Genomic DNA, 23,035 nt, shown 5'->3' on the forward strand with positions numbered 1-23,035 from the left:
AATAAAGGCATATAGAACTAATGCTTAAATGGACAATTGATAACAAAAACCATCCATTGGATGAACCGGAAGTAGTCGAAGAATAAAGCTTTTTCTATTAAATCATTAGAAATATTATAAAATGATTTGTAATTGAATTTCAAGGTTATATCTAGCTTTGTAAATTGTTACGTCAACCGTTTGTTTTTATAAGGAGTTTAACTATACATCAATCTCTTTGTCTCTGGTTCATGTACAAGCACGGCCTTAGCAGGTTTGATCTTATTTTTAATTTGATTTTTTTTTTAGTTCTTTATTCTTTTCTAGTATGCTATTGTGTTTCGTTTATATTTTTGTACATTTTAGTATATACTAACGTTCATGATTTAGATATAATTTTTTCTGGTATCTTTTACTTACTAAACTGAAATGTTTATGATTCACAGTCCTTGCTGGAAAACAAGTCTTGTAATTGTAAAAAGTTAAAAGTCAAATGAAAATCAATATCATATAAATACAGAAATCAAAGTACTGAAAGAGTTCTGAAAGACGGGATGGAAGTAATATATAAAGATCATGATTTTACATGTTTTCAAAATTAATTGTTGTAGATTTTAATGAAATTAAAAATAAAAATTGTTATAAAATATTAGAGTTACTCTGTATTAGCTGGTACCTCATAGTCTTGACCAAATTTAACGAGGTCCGAATTAAACTGACATTTCAAGAAGTACCTAAGGTTAAACAAGTGGTAACGCAGTCTTATATCACGCATCCGAATAGTTGTTTACGTATAATTTGTAGGTATTCCATGTCTACCGATTTCTTATGCAAATTATGAGTCTATTTATATGTGTGGGGGGAGAGAGAGAGAGAGAGAGAGAGTTGTATGTATATACATGTACTCTACTAAAATAATATATTTGAATAGCGTATATAGTCGTCACTTGTAACCGCTTATCAGTGATCTGGTAATACATATAATTATACTAGTTATAACTAAACACATGAGGGATGTATTTTGATACAGGAGTGAAATATTTTTACATTTTTTTTATATTCCCGACAACCCGACGGATGCCAGATTTTAATATGTGTGAATGCATTGCTAACTAGATATGCACTATATATGCACTTGGTGAAAATATCTTTGTTGTGAGTGTAAACTGTACGAGTCCGTCTAGTATGTGTAAATATCCCCCATTCATCTCATATTTATGTATTTCCTGTAAACATGCACATGCTCGAAATTATCCAATACGCTAGTAGCTGTTATTTAAATTGTGCTTTTAAGCTAATACACACACTTCATATGTGGTGCTATAAATTTAAAATTAAAATGACATTAATAATGAAGTATGCAGTGAGTCTGACTCAGCCACGGTCGTTTTAACGATAATGATTTGTCAATATTGCAGTCCATTACTCACCTGGTAGCCTTTTCCTGTCTTGACTAGTAGTCAGAGTGGGTTTAAATTTGGTACCTAAACATCCATTTTGGCAAATCACTAAATGACATCCATTTTTAAAAAGCAGCGTTAACCTTTATATATCATAATTCGGTATTTATTCCTGCGGATCAACCAAGGTCCATTGTCGCAGTAGGTGCTGGCATCATAAAGATCCCTCACTGCTCAAAGACCGTAAGTGCAGAGTGTAGGTCTGCACATATAGTTCAGTATTTTGAAAACATTTATATAACATCTTCTGAAGATATTTAAGAATCGCACACTGCATGTACATTTTAATATTTTGTTTTCCAAAAATTAATTGTGTATAAAGCTTCTGATGTAATTTTCTTTCTGAATATTTTAAAACTTTTAGAATGTTATAACTTTGAGAGTACATTTTGAGAGCAGCATTTTAAAAACGGGGGGGGGGGGGTTAACCTGAGATGTTTTGAAAATCCTCAATGCACTTGCAATGAATATTTAGAATATATTTGTTGTTAGACATACTTGTGTTTCAATTCTGGTTTTTATTTCTGTCTTGTATGTTTTACCGATATGTGTACGATAAATGAATACTTGATGAACGGTATGATGCATATTTTTAATTTATTTAATTATTTTTTGAATTATTAGTTGTTTTTTTCCCAAAACTTCCTGGACTGGAAGAATAGATTTTTAAAAGTCAAAATTCATCCAACAACCTCCATTTAGATCCGCCCCGAGGATAAAGCTGTTACATACATGTAAGTTGTCTCCCTTATCATGCGATAGACGGCGCACTGCACTTTATTTCCGTTACAGTTTTAGCGAACGTCAAGCGCGATGCTGTCGACAGTGGTTGTTGCGTGTTCTTTAATTTTTCTAGCTTATGGAGCGCAACTGAAGCCTAGATTTGAATACAAATACAGCTTTAAAGGACCTCACTTGACTCAGAGCAACAAAAGCATTCCATTCTGGGACTACGGAGGAGGTAAGAATTTTTTTCCGTAAGTTACACTAAACGTGTTCTGGTTGGCTGGTGTTTTATGTACACGTGTTGCATGTCAACAATAACATATGCCGGCACAAATTTCAAAGTTTTATGCAAGCAGTCATTTGATCCTAATTTAATCAATGTAATTTTAGGTTTTGGGATATTTTTAGGGTACTAGATGCCTTTGTTGCTAAAATAAATCACTTCACTTGAGCATATGGCAGACGTTGACGATCATTGCAACCATTCTCTTGTACTTGAATCGACCTCATTAAGTCGGAATAAATCCCCTTGATATTTAAGCACCTGCTTTTGTTTTAGATAACAAAAACTACAATAAATATATTAATTTGTATATTGATATTTAAGCACCTGCTTTTGTTCTAGATAACAAAAACTACAATAAATATATTGGGTTTTTTTTATAATCATTTTAATGAAATCAATTCTAAACAGAGATGCATGTCAATAATCCTCACCCTTCCCTAGAAAAAGTGTCTTACATTTGTAGATTTTAAGATCATAATGATAGCTTGAGAATAATTCTCATAATACATAATGATGGCACCATGCTGTATTTTGAATTCTCAACCCATGTTTACATATTAAACATTTTTTTAAACCTCAAAAGGTTATTTTTAATATTCTGTTTATCATTAAATTCATATTGGATTGAGCTTATATATATGTAATAATAATGCAGTGAAAGAGCAAGACCCTTATGCAATGCATTTTCCATCATGATTAGAATAAATGAGATGAAAGTTTGTAATCAAAAGAAACCTATGAACAGTGTTTTAATATCCTCCATTTAAAACTTGTTTTTATTCTTCAGATGCCATTGCTGGAGATGATAACATTAGATTAGCCCCCTCTATAAGAAGCAAGAGAGGTAAGTTGATGCTGTTTTTCATGTTTTTACAAAACGCTTTAAAATTTCATAAATGAAGAGCATGCACAATAGTAATTGAAATGGTACAGTTGTCTTAATTTTGGGAAGGTGTGTAAGTGTATTCAACCGTTTACAATACTTACATCACTGGAGAAGACTGATATCTTTGTGTTCGACTATTTTAAAGTACTGAAAGTATTTCAGAGTATATTTGTTGATTTTCAATTTTTGAGTAAACCTTTGTTAATTTACAGGTTGGGTCTGGACAAATCTGAAAACTACCTTTAACCAATGGTCTGTAGAATGTGTTTTCAAGGTCACTGGGCGAGGTCGTGTTGGTGCAGATGGACTGGTATAAATTTGAATTCCCTCCCTAATTATGAATCTTTTTCCTCTTTGCCTTAAAATACACTGAAGATCTCTTATAAAAAAAAAAGAAAGCAGAGTTTATTCATGATATTGAATAAATAGGTTGTGTTTTGATACAATCAAGAGAACTTCCTCCTTGAATCTTTAGGAAGAGATTTCATTAATAATTTACATCAACTTGAAGATAGGATATTAATTTTACCAATCAGATACAACAGTTTTTTCTCATGTGCTTTTGGTAAAAATAAAGCTAATCCATCATGATGGTCTACAATTACCAACTTTGCATAATTCAGTTTCAGTGATTATATTTAACAGTTTTCTTAAGATAAAAAAAAAATTACATGGTTCATTTAATTCATTTTGTGTCACGAGTTTGAAAATTAAGAAATAAATTATTAGTTTCTGTGAAAAAAATCATGACCTTGAGCAAGATTTGCCCTTAAGCCTTTGTTGCACGATGAATGACAGTAAAATTTACAAGACTGTCCACTTCCTACAATCAGTAAGTACATTGATATTGAATAATGAAGATAACTCTTAAGGCCTAAGGGTATAATTACACAACATTAATCGGAGAATTTATATACTCATAGCAATAAATAAAGATTTATCCAGTATGGTATAGCATTTCTTTAGTGTTAAGGCAATGAATTTCAAATTAAAAAAAAATTTATCATGTGTATCTTCATAATTTTCAAGATTCATGAGATTCAAATAAATGTACATTGATCAAAAATGAAATTTTTGTCCGAAACAATAGAGAATATTGAGTGTTCATGTAAGCATAGTCATTAGAGGAGGCTTAGGTCACAGTGACTATTAACATTATCATAAATTATCTTCTCTCACATAATAAAGCACAAGTTTGAATCAGTTTTTATAAACAAGTAAGCCTTATAGAAGGACAACAATGGAGTAAAATTTTAAATCTGGGCCAGTGGCATCTTTTATTGTCAGTTAATGGCAATATATACTTTTCTTCATCAGTGTTCTTATTTTCCATTATTCATGTCTATTTTTGACACAGAGCAATACATAAAAGTATCATGAGTATATCCATCAGTTGTATTAATCTATTTGAATATGTAAATGAGCAATTTTAATACATTCATACAGAATCATAAAAGGCATTGTCAACATTCATACTGCTGCATGAACTACTACACAGAAGTTGGGTCTTTTATCTCTTTGGCCAATAACTTAGTAAAATAAAAACCTTTTAGATAAACATTTTTTTCACACATAGAGTATATTTTATTATAAATGTATTTATCCTATTTTTGACAGGCTGTGTGGTTTACAGAGGACAAAGGTCAGGAGGGACCAGTTTTTGGAAACCAGGATATGTGGAGGGGACTAGGTGTGTTCATGGACTCCTTTGATAATGATGGACAGGTAATACATACATACATGTTGTAATTGTAAATTCACTTGTTTGTATACATGTACACTAAGTGTGCCTGGATGAAAAGAATCAGGTCATACCTTCATGAAGTTTCCAGACAGAAGTACAGGTAAACTTGCTTATAACAAAGTGCCAGGAATGGACAATTTTGCTTCATTATAAACATAATTTATTATATCCGTTAAGTTAACAGTATTATATTTTAAAGCTACAGGGATTGAAAATCAATTCCCTGTAAGTATCAATACATTTTAGGCTTGTTTGCTTTAAGCATGTTTTACTGTACATTGTACATTTATAAAATATATTTTACTTTTCCTTTGTTCTGGTTTTTATATACATGTAAATTTTGTTACGATTTCTGAAGTAATGTTAATGATATGACAGGGAATTTCTAGCTGAAATAAGAAATATTTTTGGATATCGATATTCCGGAATATTTGCATGAATAATTTGCAAGCTACAGTATGGATTCCTTGGTTCCTTTCAATGAGAAACAGGTGTCCTGTGTCACAGTAGATTCTGGAACAAATAAGTTCCCTCACTGCTCAAAGGCCATTAGTGCCAATTATAGGTCAAAATTTGGAAAATGGAGCAAATGGAGGTGTTCTAACAAGATTAAAAAATTCTCAAAGGAACATAAAACAAACAACCAATCAACAACACTATTGTTAATTTTTTATCAAATCTCATTAACTGAGCTTGAAACAAAAATTGTCTACAAATGTAACGAATATCTTGACAGTACAGAATGACCTTAGTAAATTAAAAATCTCACTTTATTTTAGCACAACAATCCATACATTATGGCAATGGTAAACGATGGAACTCAACAGTATGACCACCAGAGGTGAGTGTTGAAATGATTTAGGTAGTGATTAGGGTTAACAATCAAATACAGCAGGAAAATCTATCAGAAATATTGAAACATGGACAATTACTTTCACAAATATTCTTATGAAGTGCAGATTTATGTTTGTAAATAAAAAATTTTGATTAAAGGGGTGCCATGCTTTTGATCATGTGACATTTAATATCATGTGACTTGAGAAATCAACCAGTCTGTAAACTATGAAAAAGATTAATACATGAGGTTTTAGTGACTGAATCATAATGGCTTTGTTTACGTCTCTCTGTTTTTCAGTGATGGCTCCCAGCAGCAGGTTGGTGGATGTCTGCGTGACTTCAGAAACAAGCCATACCCAATCAGAGTGAAGATAGAGTACTACAATAAAATCCTTACAGTACGTATTAACAAACTCCTTCAGCCACCAGGCAATAATAATCCAAATATTGCTAAGTTGGATGTAGTAATATGATTTGGCTTTTGGGATTTTTTTTCAATTTATTTCACTGAATAGATATTTCACTGAATAGAAATAAAACTTGAATGCTTTATCCATGTTAAAAGGGCATATTTGTTGGAATTTACAAGTGAATACAAATAAGACTTGTCAAATGTATAGATTTTGATAAACATGTACAGCTCCAAACACATAGCTTTATATGCATCTTTACTATCAATTTCTAGTTTGCAAAGAAAATTTATATTGTGTCTGCAAATAAACTGATGTGAGTACAGTTAAATTTCGTTATCTCAAAGTTGAAAGGACTGTTAATGAACTTCGAGATATCTGGGGGTTCAACATATCAAATGGACTTCAAATAAATTTAGCGTAGTGAACACATACTTAATAGAAATAAAACCTCAAATTCCTCCTTGTTTGAAATTCTGTATGCGATTTCTTTGATAGACATGTACATTTATTTAGCAATAAAAAGATTTTTATCTCCTCTTTATAATTCACAAATTAAAACTTTGTATAGTACGCACAGAAGTATAATTCTTCTTCCAACGGCTCTCATCGTTTCCCATGTATACATAGCCGGATATCATCTATGCATTGTAAATTTAAAATTGGTCGCTTTCAGAGTAACGAAAACGAAATATACATTTTTTTTTAATTGGAAAAACAATCAGTTAAACCAAAAATACTTTATCATAATAAAACGAATGCAAAAGAAGAAACACGCACTTTTGTCTAACTACAGAACAACACTAAATCGCACTATAGCAAACGTTTACACAGTTTTCACTGCGACACACTCTCACATGATGGTGTGTTCTGAAGATTGTAAATTCTGCACACTCATGTAGGATTAATTGCATTAAACTACAGAATTTTGTTTCACTTTGACGTTTATAGTTTTCATTTTGATACATGTACATGAATGCATAAACTATGCAAGTGCGCATATTACACCTAGCATTAAATAGCACTTAACAAGATTAACGTACCCCAGCCACAAAACCATTAACGTGTCATCCAGGCGTATGCATTAGACTAATAAACACAACCCTCGGCTTGCATAATTAAAATCAAGGTAAGCCATACATACACCTCGTGTAATTATCGCTCTATTATCTGTTGATCACAGGAACACGGGTAACCCGTGTGTGACAAAAGGGGTGGGTGTTATCAATAAAGCATTCAGTTTACCTAAAGGACTTGATCATCAGAACGATTTCAATGAATGGGTACACAATTTTACTTTGAGATAACCGGGGTATTCGACATTACCATGTTCGACATAAAGGGTTTTATTTTAATCATTTATAGAGAAAATATTTCATCTGGACCGCGGCCTTACTTCGACATATCCGGGGTATTAGAGATATCCGTGTTCGAGATTTCGAAGTTTAGCTGTGTATATACTAAGCTCCTTGATATTTTCCTATGGATACCTCATTGTAATGCCTTTTTCCTATAGTCTTGTAATGCCCTGTTCCTATGGACACCTCATTGTAATGCCCTGTTCCTATGGACACCTCATTGTAATGTCTTTTTTCCAGGTATTTGTAAACAATGGTCTGACCAATAACAAGGACGATTTTGAGCTTTGTCTGAGACAGGAGAACGTTAACCTCCCAGACAGTGGCTACTTTGGTATCACTGCCGCTACTGGTGGACTAGCAGGTAAGCATTTGTTAACATTGCCTTTGACTTGTCAGTCTTAACTATGTCAGTGACTTTGAAATTGTCCTTATTTATTTACTATTATATCAGATGTAGCAAATATTAAAATGAGATTGTTTGGCAAGAAAAATAAAGGGCAGAGTGGGAAAAAGCAATATAACAAAGATTTTATAGTACATGTATACATGTATGTGAAGTAGGCATATTAGTACATACATATGTATCAAGTTTATGCCATGTAGGGCAAAACTTACTCTAACAAAGATTTGAAAAAGGGGGATATCTAGCCTGGGGAAAAACACTGAAACTGAATGTATTGTAACAAGATTGATGGTTTGATTCAGAAACAAAAATTGATTGATTGGTCAAATGTATAGATTTAATGTAAAGTGAGGGAAAGAAGTGATGAAAATGTAACTGCATTATCAGCAGCTGTTTCTTTATTTTGTAACCTATTTCTTAAGGAAGTAATTCAAACTGGCATACAAGATATGACTTTTGTGTTGTAGATGACCATGATGTACTGGCCTTCCTTACCCATTCTCTACATTCCCAAGACGAACAGGTGGGTACAACTATTTAGGTTTATGACTCGAACTGAAAAATTGAAGTTTACTTCATGTATTATTAAACTACAATCGATTTGAAACTTTCTCTGCAAAGCAAAAATATATGTGTAAATTTACTAAAATACATGTAGATGATCTTGAAAATGTATAAAGCCACATATTTATATGAATTGATGTAAACCCATTTTCCTTTTTGGGATTTATTGAAGAAATTTATGTGACTGTGAACAGAAAATTGGCCTATTTTTACCATTTTCTTGTCATCTTTTTCACAGCCAGCCAATCAGGTGCCGGAGCAGGAGAGACAGAAATATGAGAAAGAGTTTGACGATTATTACAAAGAACTGGAGCAAGCTAAAGAAAAGTGAGTAATCCCCCTTAATATTTGTATTCTCTTTCCAAATTAGGGTAAAATCATGCATGGCTTTATTAATTTTAATGTACACTGACCTATTTGTTTAATGTATCACATCATCAATGTACAAAAATTAGCAAATGAAATGCCAGAAATTTAAATTATTATATTGAATAATATGATCAGCTTTTCCACTCTTAGAAGACATTAACATACAGAAATATTTTCATTTAACAGCTACCAAAAACAGCACCCAGGAAAACATCCAGGGGAATTTGAGTCAATGGTAAGACTAAGAGGGAATCAATGGTCTTGTAGAATTGATTTAAAACAGTTGAAAGACTAATGGTAAAAGAAAGGAAAGATTATGTGGTGGCCATTCAGTTAAACCAAGAATCAGATGTGAATCCAAAAACAAATGAACTAAGGTGGATATTGGATTAATGAAAATAAGGAACTAGTTGTAAAAATAACAAATGACATGAATGAATAATGATGGAAAAAGGTATGGCATTCAAGGTGTTAATCAGAAGTTATCTTTCTTGACAGTTTGAAGCACAAGAAGACCGAGAGTTGAGGATGATTTTTGACGGACAGAATGAAATGCACAACACGCTGAAGGAACTGAACAGGAAGTTAGACGAGCTGATGGGAAGACAGGAAATGGTTCTGTCTCGAGTCAGTCAGCTGACCGGTGGAAACGTCCAGGTGTCACCGGTAAGTCATATAATTATTTCTTATATGTATATGTATATATATGTATGTGCTCATCTTATATAGGATTTTAAAATTGGTCTGCTTTTGTTTATGTTTTCTTGTTTTTATTAATCGGCTAAAAGTGCAGAAATTACCTTCTGAATTGTGAATTTGTTGCTGATCGTCTTCAGAAATGCTCATGTCAGAATCTCTAACTGATATGGTCAATCACAAGCAGAAATATTTATATCTCAGACCAAAATATAGTCTATCACAAGCAGAAATATTTATATCTCAGGCCAATATACCGTATATATTCGCCTATAAGTCGGTTGTATTTTTTAAGCTTAAATTAGAGGGATTGACCCACTAAAATACCAGTCTTTTTATAACTCATGTATAAGTCGGATAAAGAGTTTTGGACCAAAGTTTAACTCCCAAAAAACGGACTATATGGTAGTCTATCACAAGCAGAAATATTTTTAACTCAGGCCAATATAGTCTATTACAAGCAGGCTCCACTTTATCAACATGATATATTTCTGAGGACAGCTAATGCAAAGATGTAAACAAGTGTTCGTCATTATGCAAACTAAGGGCAAAAACCTAAAACATGGGCATTATTTCTGATACTAAATATAGATTTGTAGTACAGTGTGATCTTATCTTTACGTAGGGTGGAGGAGCCCCTCCCATTATTCCAGAATCAATCAAACGTCATGAGGTGGATCAAGTGCTGAACAACCAGGCTCAGATCATGAACGACGCCAGAGATATCAAGTAAGTTCACATCATCAATAAAGTCAGAGATATCAATAAGATATCAAGTAAGTTAATATCATCAATAAAGCCAGAGATATCAATAAGATATCAAGTAAGTTTACATCATCAGTAATGCCAGAGATATCAAGTAAGTTTACATCATTGGTAGAGACAAAAAAATTGTTAACCATTGTGAAACATTATTTATTTACCTGTACATATTTACCGGTACTTATTTTTAGCCCATATGTACTTATGTGTACTTATTTATTTACCTATATATGTATTTACCTGTACTTTTCTTCAGACAAGTGATGTATGATGTACAACAGAGAGCTGGTACGATCCAAGGCAGTCTGGGTGGTGGAGGTGGTGGATCTCAGGGGGGCGGGGGAATCCCTCAAGATATACAAAGCATTATATATAAACTACACGAGAATATGAACTATGTTAGGTCAGACCTGTCCAATGTTGCCAATAGACCACAGGTAAGGCAATTTCATTTCTCATAGAGAATCAGGGGCCTGTTTTACAAAAGAACTTATGACTAAGACCAAAATTTAATTCTGCTAATAACTTTCTTATTTACATTAAAAAGAAAATGGTTTAAATCTCTTTGAAAGGTATGTAGAAAGACACTTTTACACTTGCAATTTTAAACAAAATAATTAATTTTGCATTATTTTACAATCAACTGGAGTTTTTGATCTTAGTTGTAAGTTCTTTTGTAAAACAGGCCCCAGAGTAACGTACATATTTTTTTTTTTTTTGAAAAAGTTTGCAATTACAAAAGAAAAATATATCATCTTGAAAATTATGTAATGTATTCTATTTATATTGTAAAGTTGGTGTATATCATTGAGTCATGTTAAATGCAAAAGTATTCAAATTTTTTTGTTTTCTGGTATTTAAATATATTCCGGTAAACTGTGAATTAGTCTAAGAAGATTTTATTTCCATCAATAACTCGATACATAATGTTTGGTGTGTTTTGTAGGGACAGATGAATTGCCCAGAGGTCCAGGCTAACTGCGTGTCTCCCATGTTATTTTTCCTGGCTATAGGTTTACAACTTCTATTCATAGTTGGATACATGGTTTATAGGTAAGAAATCCAATATTTTTGGGGTTAGGATTTTTATAATGGATTCATGATTTCCTTTCATGAAATAATTATGTGTGGCGTATAATGAGTTCACTTCAAGTGGTCAGCTGCAGATATTCCAGATTCTGAGCATCAAAAAATGGAGAGAAAAAAAATTACAAAATCAAAAAAAACAAGATGTGTTTGTGAAACACTATGCCCCCGTATGGCAGCTTATGTCGAAGGTTAAAGTTTCTCAAATGCAAGTCAAAATCCAGGCCAAAAGATAAAAAATGTTGATACCCAAAGAAAGATCTTGTCTCGAGGAAAACACCTGTGGAATTTGAAAGACCTAGATACAACTGTTCAAAAGTTATGGTGAAGGTTAAAGTTTTTTTAATAAAAGTCAAACGTCAAGGTCAAGGTCAAAGTGGTTGGTATCCAAAGGAAGATCTCATCACAAGGATTACATATGTGAAGTATGAAAGCCCTAGCACCAACCATTCAAAAGTTATGGCCAAGGTTAAAGTTTTTCAAAAGGAGGTCAAACTCCTAGGTCAAGGTCAAAGAGTCGAAGTGGTTGGTATCCAAAGGAAGGTCTTGTCACAAGGATTACATATGTGAAGTATGAAAGCCCTAGCATCAACCATTCAAAAGTTATGGCCAAGGTTAAAGTTTTTCAAAAGTAGGTCAAACTCCTAGGTCAGGGTCAAAAGGTCAAAGTCATTGGTATTCAAAGGAAGGTCTTGTCACAAGGATTACTTATGTGAAGTATGAAAGCCCTAGCTCCAACCATTCAAAAGTTATGGCCAAGGTTAAAGTTTTTCAAAAGTAGATCAAACTCCTAGGTCAAGGTCAAAAGGGTCAAAGTGGTTGATATCCAGAGGAAGGTCTTGTCACAAGGAATACACATGTGAAGTTTGAAACCCTAAGCACCAACTGTTCAAAAGTTATGGCCAAGGTAAAAGTTTTTCAAAAGTATGTCAAACTCCTAGGTCAAGGTCAAAAGGGTCAAAGTGGTTGATATCCAGAGGAAGGTCTTGTCACAAGGAATACACATGTGAAGTTTGAAACCCTAAGCACCAACTGTTCAAAAGTTATGGCCAAGGTTAAAGTTTTTCAAAAGTAGGTCAAAGTCCAAGGTCAAGGTCAAACAGTCAAAGTGTTTGGTATCCAAAAGAAGGTCTTGTCACAAAGAATACACATGTGAAGTTTGAAACCCCAAGCTCCAACTGTTCAAAAGTTATGGCCAAGGTTAAAGTCTCATAAAATTTTGCAAAAGTGGGTCAAACTCCAAGGTCAAGGTCAAAAGGTCAAATATGATGGTACCCAAAGAAAGGTCTTGTCACAAGGAATACACATGTGAAATATGAAAGTCATAGCTCCAACCAATCAAAAGTTATGGGCAAGGTTAAAGTTGACAACAGACAGACAGACAAACGGACAAACAGACAAACAAACAGACAAACAGACAGACAGGACAAAAACAATATACCCCCGGGATCTTTCGATCCGGGGGCATAAAAATGCTCAGCCCTCCTCACCGTCCAACCCCCTCCCTTATGTTTCATTTTTTCCCTTTAACCTGCATAGACAAATTTAAAACCAAGCTACATGTAATTACATAAAAGACACACATTTCTTTAATAGTCATTCAAAATAAAGCACTCTTGCAATTACAAAAAATTCTTTGTCAAAATTGATATCTCCTTATTTTATTTTATTTATTTCAGATCTAACAAGGAAGCTCAAGCCAAGAAATTTTACTAGGTTCTATTTTACTAGGTTCTATTTTTTTTTTTTTAATTAAAGTTATAAGTTTTGAAAAGATAAGGTGCATTTACAGTATGGAGAGATTGTGAAGTCCAACAAGAACAATAACTGAGTATGCAAGAGTTATCTTTCTTATTATTAACACCCACCTGAACTTTGATTAGAGTGAAGCTTGGTGGATTGTTCTTGTAAATCTGAAGCTAACTATATCCATTAATTTGTACATTTAATAAAAACGTATTTATTCGCAGATTGTTGTCATGCAGTCCAAATTGGCCAAATGTAAAATTTACAGTGAGAGTAAATTTTTCAGAACTGTGGTTATTGTTTGTCATAAAGAAGATGAATGTCTCGTTTTTAATTTTTAATTGTTACTAGCTAAGAAATTTTGTTGGCTGTACTTATCAAGTCATTGTATTGATATCAAGAGCCTTTAAAAAATATATATATTTAAAAAAGTGCAATTTCCAAACAGATTTAAAGCAATTATGGATGTTGTGAAAATTATATGATGTATATACTAAATACTTATGTTAAATGTTGATCTTTTTTTAGGTCGTATTTTATATTTGTTGCATTTTTGGAGCTGTGCCATTATTTAAAATCAATGTGCCCGGCGGCTAGATATGATCTGGTATTTATAGGTATCTCTGTAATGGAAGATGATTCAGAATAAACCCAACTTGACATAGATTTTTTTTAAAAAATTATCCTGATATTAAATTCAAAATATCTCATCTTCTTATCTATAAATTAATCATGGATTCAATACCAAACTTTACTTGTTATAAATTTGCTGTACAAATTGAATTTTTTTCTATAAGTTGTAATTTTTTTTTTTATTTGAGAACTTGCACAACAAATTTTTAAAATTGTGAAAATGTATGTATGTAATTGTGTGTGTATATAGGAAGTGATTTTTAAGACCTATATTTTTAACATTCCATGTTAGAACTTAAATACCATCAATGTCTCTTGTTTTCAAAGCCAATGAGAAAATCTATAATTATTTTTGTTGCATCAGGTATGAATTGTGTGGAAAAAAGTTGTTGTCAGTTTTCATATTGCTTGAATAGTAATGTTTGATGCATGTGATAGAAAAGTGTGCTGTCATGTGGCTATATGTATAAATTTTCAGAGTAGCATTTACATTTCATGTTTTTATGAAACCACCAGCTTAGTAATAGTGAAATAACCCAAGTATGAACTGATATTTATATATAATCCATAACTATACAAACTTTGTGGAGTCATTGTGTACCATTGTAATTTCTCATATTTGTTCAGCATTAAAGAAAACATTATAAAAAAGCGACATTTTTTAAAAATCATTTTATAGAAAAATTAAATTATTCTAAGAGTACATGTAGAACAAAATGTACATGTTTATGAAAAGAGCTTATGGAATTTCGACATTTTATCTAGGATAGTCAGTAGATTTGGTGCTAATTAGCTGTGCTTCCCACCAGTTTTTCGATATTTTTTCATCAGTAAAATTTATATGAAGACCCTAGCAATATCATTTTTGCTCCGAGGTTCTTCAAGAGGTACCTAAGACTTTGTGGTACCAAAATTTCCCAAGAAGATGCACATGTCCTTTAGTTTCTCTGCTAAGGTTACCCTCACAGGTATACTATCTGATAAAAATACAGGAAGTTCTCATTTATAATACATGTATTTATACATTTCCACCCTCCCTCATTATATACTGTATGTAGGAACCATTAAAATCAAAGCCCTGGTTTTTGTATTGAAAATATTATACAGATCTTTAGTTCATGTTCTATGTTTTTTTGTCCTGTACAGCCTTCCATACTTTGATACCTCTTTAACTCCCCCTCCCCCCCCCCCCCCATTGTTGCCCTCTAGTCATGGTGTTCATTAGTCAGTGAGTCTGGAGAGTGTCTGTGCTATTTTTACCTGTGTGTGTGTGACATGTCTGTCTGTTATATTGTATATGTCTTCATCCATGTCTGGTAAATGGTTTATATTTATTAATAAAGAAATGTAAAATGTCATATTTTTTTGTTTTCATTTACCATCATTTATATGATTGACAGTTTGAATTTTTATATAAATTTATTTTCTTTGACATAAGTTCAAGGAAAAACACTGACGACAGTGTTTAAAAAATGTCTAGTGTTTGTACATGAGTATGTGAGTTAGATTTATTGTTTGGTGGTAATTTCTACTCTGATTAAGGGTATTTATACCTTCAATAACTACAAAAAAATATTTGTAAAATCGTAACTCACAAGTACCATGACACAGTATATTTGTTAATACTTTATTGAAAAATCAACAAGGACAAGTAACGGAGAGTTATAATAGATTCACATTCAACAGCAAAAGCAAGATGACTAGAAAACAAAAGCAATCTCGGTCTTATTAAATGACTACTAAAGAGTATATTTTATTCCGCGGCAGATACATCTATCCCATCCGGGGTTTTATCTTCAACACTAACACTGACGTCATTTGCATCTACATTGTCATGGCAACAAGAAAGCGTTGGGCTGTAACTATGGTGTACATTATTTGGATTAAAAGTTATCTCCCTTCGCTTTATTGAAACACATGACGTCATGTCATTCGGAACTAATGTATATTTTCGTTCTTTTTCGTTCCATATGTGCAAAGGTCCACGGAAGCCGTATTTATCCGGGCGACAGCTAAAACCAAAAGGCGTGAAACACCCGAAATACTGATATGATCTAGAGCGCATGTCTATGATTCGAATGCCGGGTTGTTTGAGAATATCGTACAGCCGCCATTTCTGACTAACCTGCATTCCAAAGTTGTCTTTCTTCACAATTCTAGTTTTGAGTTCTCTGTCAAAATACTTGATGGAATATCTAGGAGTCTCCTCTATCACTGCTTGAAGTAGATTGGACGGATTAAACACGGCGTCGTCTGACTTCAGATACTTGAACATACATCGTACAGCGTGATCCGCCACCGAGTTTATCTCTGTTTCATCCGCAAGCATTGCGAGTTGATATTCATACGCAATAGAAAGTTCTGTAGACACGCCATTTAGCACGCTCTCGTAGTCTTCTTTTGGAATGCTGTCCACTGGTTTCAGTCGCCTCATTGCTTTCTTTCTTTGAAATGCATTGTAAATGCCTTTGAGTAGCCTCCGGAAACTGTAATGCTCGCCAAATCGGAAAGAGTTTCTAATACACCGACCTTTGGAATATTTGTCGCTGACAACTATTTCCATTTCATCTTCACAATCGTCGTCCTCGTTTTCGTCGCCATGCGCCTGCACGTTTACCCCTAACTCCAGTAAGATCCTCTGATATTTCGCCTTTTTGCGATTAAAAGTGAAAACAAGTCTCTCTCGGAACACCTCGATTACTTTTGCGACTTCTGCTTCACTTGGATAACATCGTATTCTTTTTGAAGACATTGATTTTGAAAGAGTTTCCGGTTGGTTTTCGATTTTTGAGATTTCTTCAGAAGGGTGATTATCAGTCTTCTCGATCTGTATTTCGGTGTCATCGATTCGTGTTAGTTCAATGGCTTCCTTTTCAGTAGAAACCAATTCCGACATGGCGTTTCCGCAGTGATCGTTGTCCATATTTTTTCTCTCTTAGGCATTCAGTCACATCTCATCTGAAATTTAACAAGAATGATACATTTTAAAGGATTAAAGTTCCGGAAGTAGTTTATAACACATCAGAGTAAAAACTTCACATTTTAAAAGTACCAAATGTACAGTACTTTCAGTACTTTGATTAAATATGTAGATATTATTTTTTAAAATTATTTTATGAAAAAATTGAAAAAAACACAATGTTAGTCTACAGGCTCAACAATTAATCCTGGTACTTTCAGTTGAGAACCTACATGTAGGACACAGAATTACATGCAGGATATCAATGTACACTGATTTATTTTTACGTCAAATAAAAACTTGACAACCTTAATTTAAAATAAAACAATAATGTGATTCAATTGTAATGTTAGACTTTCTGACGTGTACATGTATAATTAAAGTATATAAAAAATGAAATTCAGTAGCCTTGGTACTTACAATTTTCACACGGACAGGAACACATGTACATATGTAACAAGTATACCCTATATGATCATGATGATGCGGTGATTTGTTTGTGACTATGAAGACAATTCGGCTCTGTTTTATACATATTTACACTGCACCTTACACGCCCTAGCTCTACCCTGTACTTGACCCTACGTTACATAGAAGGGGCAGTGTCATCCTTAATACTGGATTCTATTTCCTATCTAATCGTGCTGTACTGGGTAGTGTTACAGACACGCCCCGACCTTTTGAACCTAAGGGGTGTTCTGTAAATACATGTATACCTTAGTGTCCACTAAGAAACTTAATTACAATTTGTTCAAAATTAAATTTGTCATCTACAACACTTTAATTGATGTACTTTCTTTATGATGTAGTGATTCATATGGATAATTTTAATACTCACTCACACATTCTTTCACATTTTAAAATCTAAACAGCCGTAACTTTTTTTTTTTATTATTTTCAGGAGGGGATGCTTTTATAAAGTGTTTAAAAATTGGAAGATTATTCTTGGCATCTTTTTATATATATATATTTCAGGAACCTCTTCATATAAAATTCTGCACACAGGATGTCAAAAAAATCCTTTTTCTTTAATTGGGATAAAAGTGTGTACATAGAGAAAAATTGAAGAATCCATCAAAATAATTTTTTAATTAATATCAAAACTCAGAAATGTATTCGTACACTGACGGATTTAGAGGGGGGCAGGGACCCGAGTCCCCCTCCCTTTTGTGTCCAAAGTACATACAATATTTAATAAATCTTTTTTTTTTTTTGGTGTGGTTGTGGGCCCCCACTTCGACCCCAAACTGCCCCCCTTTCAAAATTCCTGGATCCGCCACTGTCCTAACACATTGAGAACCTAATGGAAAAGAAGTCGATTTATTTCAAGCCAAAGAAAAAAAATGAATGCATGATGAGAAAAATTAACGTTGTCCTACCTTGAGCTACATATTGTACATGTCGCTTTATTATTCCTGCTCGCTGTTTGTGAAAATCTCTAGATTATTAGATTCTAAAAAAAAATCTGGCTTTTCAAGTTTTCAAAAAGTAGGGAAAATATTGACAGAAACTTTTCAAATGAAATTGTTTTCAAACAGCAGGCGTAAAATTAACACTTCCCGGTTTAACAACAACATGTATTTAAAATTAGATGTTCCGACAACAGACATCGCGCCTACGCACTATACATGTGTTCAGAGATTTAAAACGATTATGTGTGGATGATTCATATAAACTTAAACTTGAAATAAACATATGGACGAAGATTATCTGGTATTAAAAAAAGTGACTTCGAAAAAAAAAATTAATGATTAATATATGAGTAACCAAATCAATTATAAATGTAGGTAAAGGTGTGCAGGAGTAAATAAAAATTTCGAAAAATTTTTATTTCCCAGCTTAATTATTTCTTCCGTCTTCAATTCCTACCCATTTATTTTTTCCTTTTCTCTGTAACACAATCATACACATTTCCTTCCAATATAAATTACAAGTTTTGTATTTTTATTTTCGTCCTATTGGAGAGGAGAATCTTAGTTAGAATAATTTGTGTCGAATCCGATGGAGTATGTACAAAAAATGTAATTTTTTAAATCAAAATTTAAATCAATGTTCACCAGTGTATATAGATCTTTGAAACATTGGATCCGCCACAGACTGCCGAGAATCCATAATTATCTATCAGATCTGGAAGCTTTGTATATCCGCTTTCGGGACTTCCAGATTTATTTACGAAAATGAAAGTAATGTCTTACAATACGGAACTAAAAATTACAAATAACTTCCTATAAAATGTCCATTGATAATCATGATAATAGCACATCTCAGAGAGAGAAAGAGAGAGAGAGAGAGAGAGAGTCGGGAATCAGTATACTTACTGTTTACATCGTTAATCACTACTGATAGAAACTGTAGGAATTCCCCACTTATATTGGGAGTAGTTTGAGTGGAACGATCGATAAGCCTATGATAAAGCAGTATTATCTAATTGTATAAACAGAGAGTCAAAAAATAAACAATGCAGTTCTATGGATAGTACGCCGACAATATTCACTGTTCCAGCGACTAATCCGGAAGTTCACAGACCGGAAAATTATCTCGGTCAGTTGTTCCGTTTGTTGTTAAAGCTGACATCCGATTGTTCCCCGTATAGTGAATCACTACTTGTGTTGTGGTCAAACGGTCAAAGATCTCGGTATAAAATGAATATCACAGCGTTGTATTTATCCCATCTGTCTATCTCATCAGTGCGTCTTTCTTTCTATCTTTTTTGTACAGCGTATTGGTATTTATAACTTTGATTTGTCCAAGCCTGTATGTTAGATCATCACCGACTCTGTGTGTTAGACCTTATGTCGATATACACATATGTTTTAATCTATATTTCCCGTACAGTGACCGCGGAGAGCTGATTGTTTCTTTTTTCTCGGTCGGTCGCCCTTTGTTCCACTTATGCAGTGTTTTATCGACCAATGTGCCCGCCAATGCATGCGTATAAAATATTCCGACTTACGTAATTCAATGTACCTGGTATATTGTTAATAGGGAGACTCCATTCATCAGGTGATGATATTTTATGAATGTAATGATGTATTATCTCAGGCTTGTACATTATCTTATCAACTAAGGAATAAATACTCCGTACGACATATCATAATGTGAAACAAGAGCACCTGTTGTTACACCATGTAGATGGTTATGCATGCAAAACACTAAATTTAAAAAAAAATAAAATATATTTAAATCCTTTAATTTTCTTTTTCGGTAAAATTTTGTCTGTCATGAAGTTTATACGTATGCGATAATTGATTTATGTAGTACATGAAAATCTTCAATGATTGTGCATTGTTAACTGTATTAAAACGAATGAACGTGTTTCCGACTGAAAACATACAATGAATTTTATACAGTCATAATAAATTTGCCAAATATAAAGATAGAATGGGGTGTGCCTCTCGCTCTCTCTCATATATGATATAGGAAACTCCTAATAATTTATATTATATGAGCGTGGTACATGTAATTTAAGGCGTACCCTATCGTAAGAACAGGCGCGGGTCCAGGATTTTTTTTTTTTCGAGGGGGGGGGGGGATACGTGTCAACCCCAGTCAAAAAAAAATTCCAACTTAGAAATTTCTTTTCCCAAACGTATCAACACACAGAAAATTTCTTGACAAGCAAACGAAAAAAAATCCTTTACAAAAACGTGAGAAAAACCTATTTCGTGGTGCTGGGTCCACGTACCGAAGGGGGGGGGGGTCCAAATCATTTTTTATTTTCTTCGGTATATATTTTCAATAACTCTGCAAATTCCAAGGGGGGGGGGGGGGTCGAACCCCCCTTCTCGATCCCCGCATGAAGAACATAGAACAATTTTCTTCGAATTGAACGTATTTCCTCAATATTTAATCAGCATGTATCAACATATTTGAGTGATAAATAAAGACGCTATATAAAATTCTTGTTAGTACGAAAATTACTTTAATATTATGGCCTTAATGAAGTATTCATCTGTCTTGCATAAATTAAAATTCTCTGACTTAAATTCACTTTTCCCAAGTTGTACGCTGCGGGTACTCAAAAAATGCTACACTATTTTTACATTTATAACATATATTTATCTGACCACTTCTTTTACCAGATTGCTTTTGCAATTAAAAAAGCTTTACAACTGATATATATATGCATGTTTCGGTTGTAAACTACAAGTATACAAATAGATGTAACATCGTCTTGAATTTGTAGAAGAAAACATGGCAAGATTAGAGTATAACGACTAAATTATTCTAGATCTGCATGGCCACAATCTATTTTAAAATGGCAAAAGCTTGGAGGGAGGAAAAGAATGCAGCACCTCAACAACAACAAATCATGCTTTGTAAGTTGCATTTCTTACTTTTTTCTCTTGACAACCCCCATCCCCACCCAAAAAAAAAAAAAAAGAAAAGGAAAGCAAAACCAAAACAATGATTGATATTCATCCACTTAATTAATTACCAGAGTGGTCCAAATAGTCAGTTTGACAAAAGAATAAAAAATTGGGGTTTTCTTCTTGACGTATCGTTTATTTCTTATTAATGTTTCAATATGTATATTTAAGTAAATTATATAACATCCTAATTGTGAAGCTTCTGCTAGCCAACCAGATGTAAATTTAATCACGTGACAACTCACGTGATTATTTGAACGTTAATGGATACATGCACACACAGGTCTGATAAATGAGCTTGATATTTTCAAATTATCATGATTATGCTAGTTTTATTTCGTATAACAAAATCAAATGGACAGTGAATTCGTTTTTATTACTGTTCTCAACCTATTCTGGTATCATGACTGAGATATTATATAAACGCAGTGCATGCGAGGTCTGTAATATACTTTATTGATCTCGTTAAACTGACAAAACATTGACAAATGTGGACACAAATGTAGAAGATCTACTTTTATTTTCCAGTGAATGTTATTTAACACAATATACAAACGCTTAGAAATGACATAAAGTATATTTTAGTATATAAAAAAAACAATCAGAAACATATTATATAATGCTTCTAGATGTCACACATTGACTCCGTTTTCTCTATCTTTATAATATGCTTCTATATGTCACACATTGGCACAATTTTCTCTATCCATTTGCATACACTATCTCTACGTTGCTATAGAGGTCTCGTGATGTCTCGCCTGTTTCAGAGACTGTCTCACCGTCAGGTTCATTCGGAAAGTCCTCTAGAGTTGACGCCACGATCTTGTGACATGCTATGTATTCTTCCTATAAGCAGAATATACATTTTATTGTTACTTTCTTTAAATAAACACCTGTAATGCAGAAAATAACGGTCAAAATAACACAAAATCATTCATTAGCCCAAACTTTATCAAATATGAGTTTCAAAAGTAATGAAATCTTAATACTATATATTGATCAATATTTGTAATTTCTTTATCTAAATCTTAAAGAGAGTTCAATAACATTTTGCTGTTATTTCAAGGGAGGAAAGAGAAACAATATTATTATAATATTATTCTTTATTGTATGATTTTGATCCATTATTGGTGTCCACCATTATGTTTTTGTTGTACTGATGATATCATTTCCTAGCTATATGTATCTGCAATTATACAGGACTACACTTAACGTAGACGAAACCATTTCCGGTCTTCGTATCTGTAACTGCAGGACTAAATTACCCGTTATTGCGACCATTTCCGGTCTACAATCTCTTAGCTGCCGGACTACATTAACTGAAGCTGTCGGACTATACTAACCTTAGATGAGATCATTTCCGGTCTACGAATCTGTAACTGCCTGACTATACTAACCTTCGATGAGATCATTTCCGGTCTACGAATCTGTAACTGCCGGACTATACTAAACATGTCTACTTCATCATCCTGCTGTAGTTGTTGGAGGGTATTATACACTGCACAGACCATACCACAACCTGTGGCGCCATCTCTATGCAAAATAATTTTTTGTTAAATGATTTAATTTAATTAAAATTCTGAAAAGGTTACATTATTCGTAATTCGTTTGCTTTAAGATACAGTAAATGTTCGGGCAATACATTCCGCTAAATATTATAGAATTTGGTGTAAAATTCAGTGTGTGTATCTTAAAACTTTTAATCGGGATAGAAGAATGGAGAAATATTTTAATATATGCAAAGAAAATATGTTGATC

General features: G+C 33.1%; 3 protein-coding genes across 3 annotated transcripts in view; 1 reads left to right on the forward strand and 2 right to left on the reverse strand.

Annotated features, from left to right (window-relative positions):
- The first annotated feature begins 2,203 nt into the window (after positions 1-2,203).
- LOC133179839 (protein ERGIC-53-like) lies at positions 2,204-15,306 on the forward strand. Its single transcript, XM_061314542.1, has 15 exons — positions 2,204-2,400; positions 3,239-3,295; positions 3,550-3,647; positions 4,955-5,062; positions 5,861-5,922; positions 6,217-6,316; positions 7,927-8,050; positions 8,560-8,615; positions 8,895-8,983; positions 9,212-9,260; positions 9,524-9,691; positions 10,347-10,450; positions 10,740-10,920; positions 11,430-11,536; positions 13,249-15,306. The coding sequence occupies exons 1-15, from the start codon at positions 2,253-2,255 to the stop codon at positions 13,283-13,285; spliced, it is 1,488 nt and encodes a 495-aa protein (XP_061170526.1). The 5' UTR covers positions 2,204-2,252; the 3' UTR covers positions 13,286-15,306.
- Positions 15,307-15,604: 298 nt separating this feature from the next.
- On the reverse strand, positions 15,605-19,738 carry LOC133180095 (uncharacterized). Its single transcript, XM_061314675.1, has 2 exons — positions 19,226-19,738; positions 15,605-16,906 (listed from the first exon to the last, which is right to left on the reverse strand). Exon 2 carries the CDS (start codon positions 16,869-16,871, stop codon positions 15,702-15,704), a length of 1,170 nt encoding a protein of 389 aa, XP_061170659.1. The 5' UTR covers positions 16,872-16,906; positions 19,226-19,738; the 3' UTR covers positions 15,605-15,701.
- A 2,076-nt stretch (positions 19,739-21,814) lies between these two features.
- Positions 21,815-23,035, reverse strand: part of LOC133179730 (uncharacterized) — a 48,959-nt gene continuing 47,738 nt past the window's right edge. The window contains exons 26-27 of the mRNA XM_061314423.1: positions 22,675-22,810; positions 21,815-22,123 (exon numbers count right to left, since the gene is read on the reverse strand). Coding sequence (XP_061170407.1) covers positions 21,980-22,123; positions 22,675-22,810 — 280 coding nt within the window. The 3' untranslated portion in view covers positions 21,815-21,979. The remainder of the gene's footprint in view (positions 22,124-22,674; positions 22,811-23,035) is intronic.

This window comes from Saccostrea echinata, unplaced genomic scaffold (genome assembly GCF_033153115.1).
Source record: "Saccostrea echinata isolate AGI-Se365-2 ecotype Australia unplaced genomic scaffold, CSIRO_AGI_Sech_v1 ptg000005l, whole genome shotgun sequence".
NCBI lineage: Eukaryota > Metazoa > Mollusca > Bivalvia > Ostreida > Ostreidae > Saccostrea > Saccostrea echinata.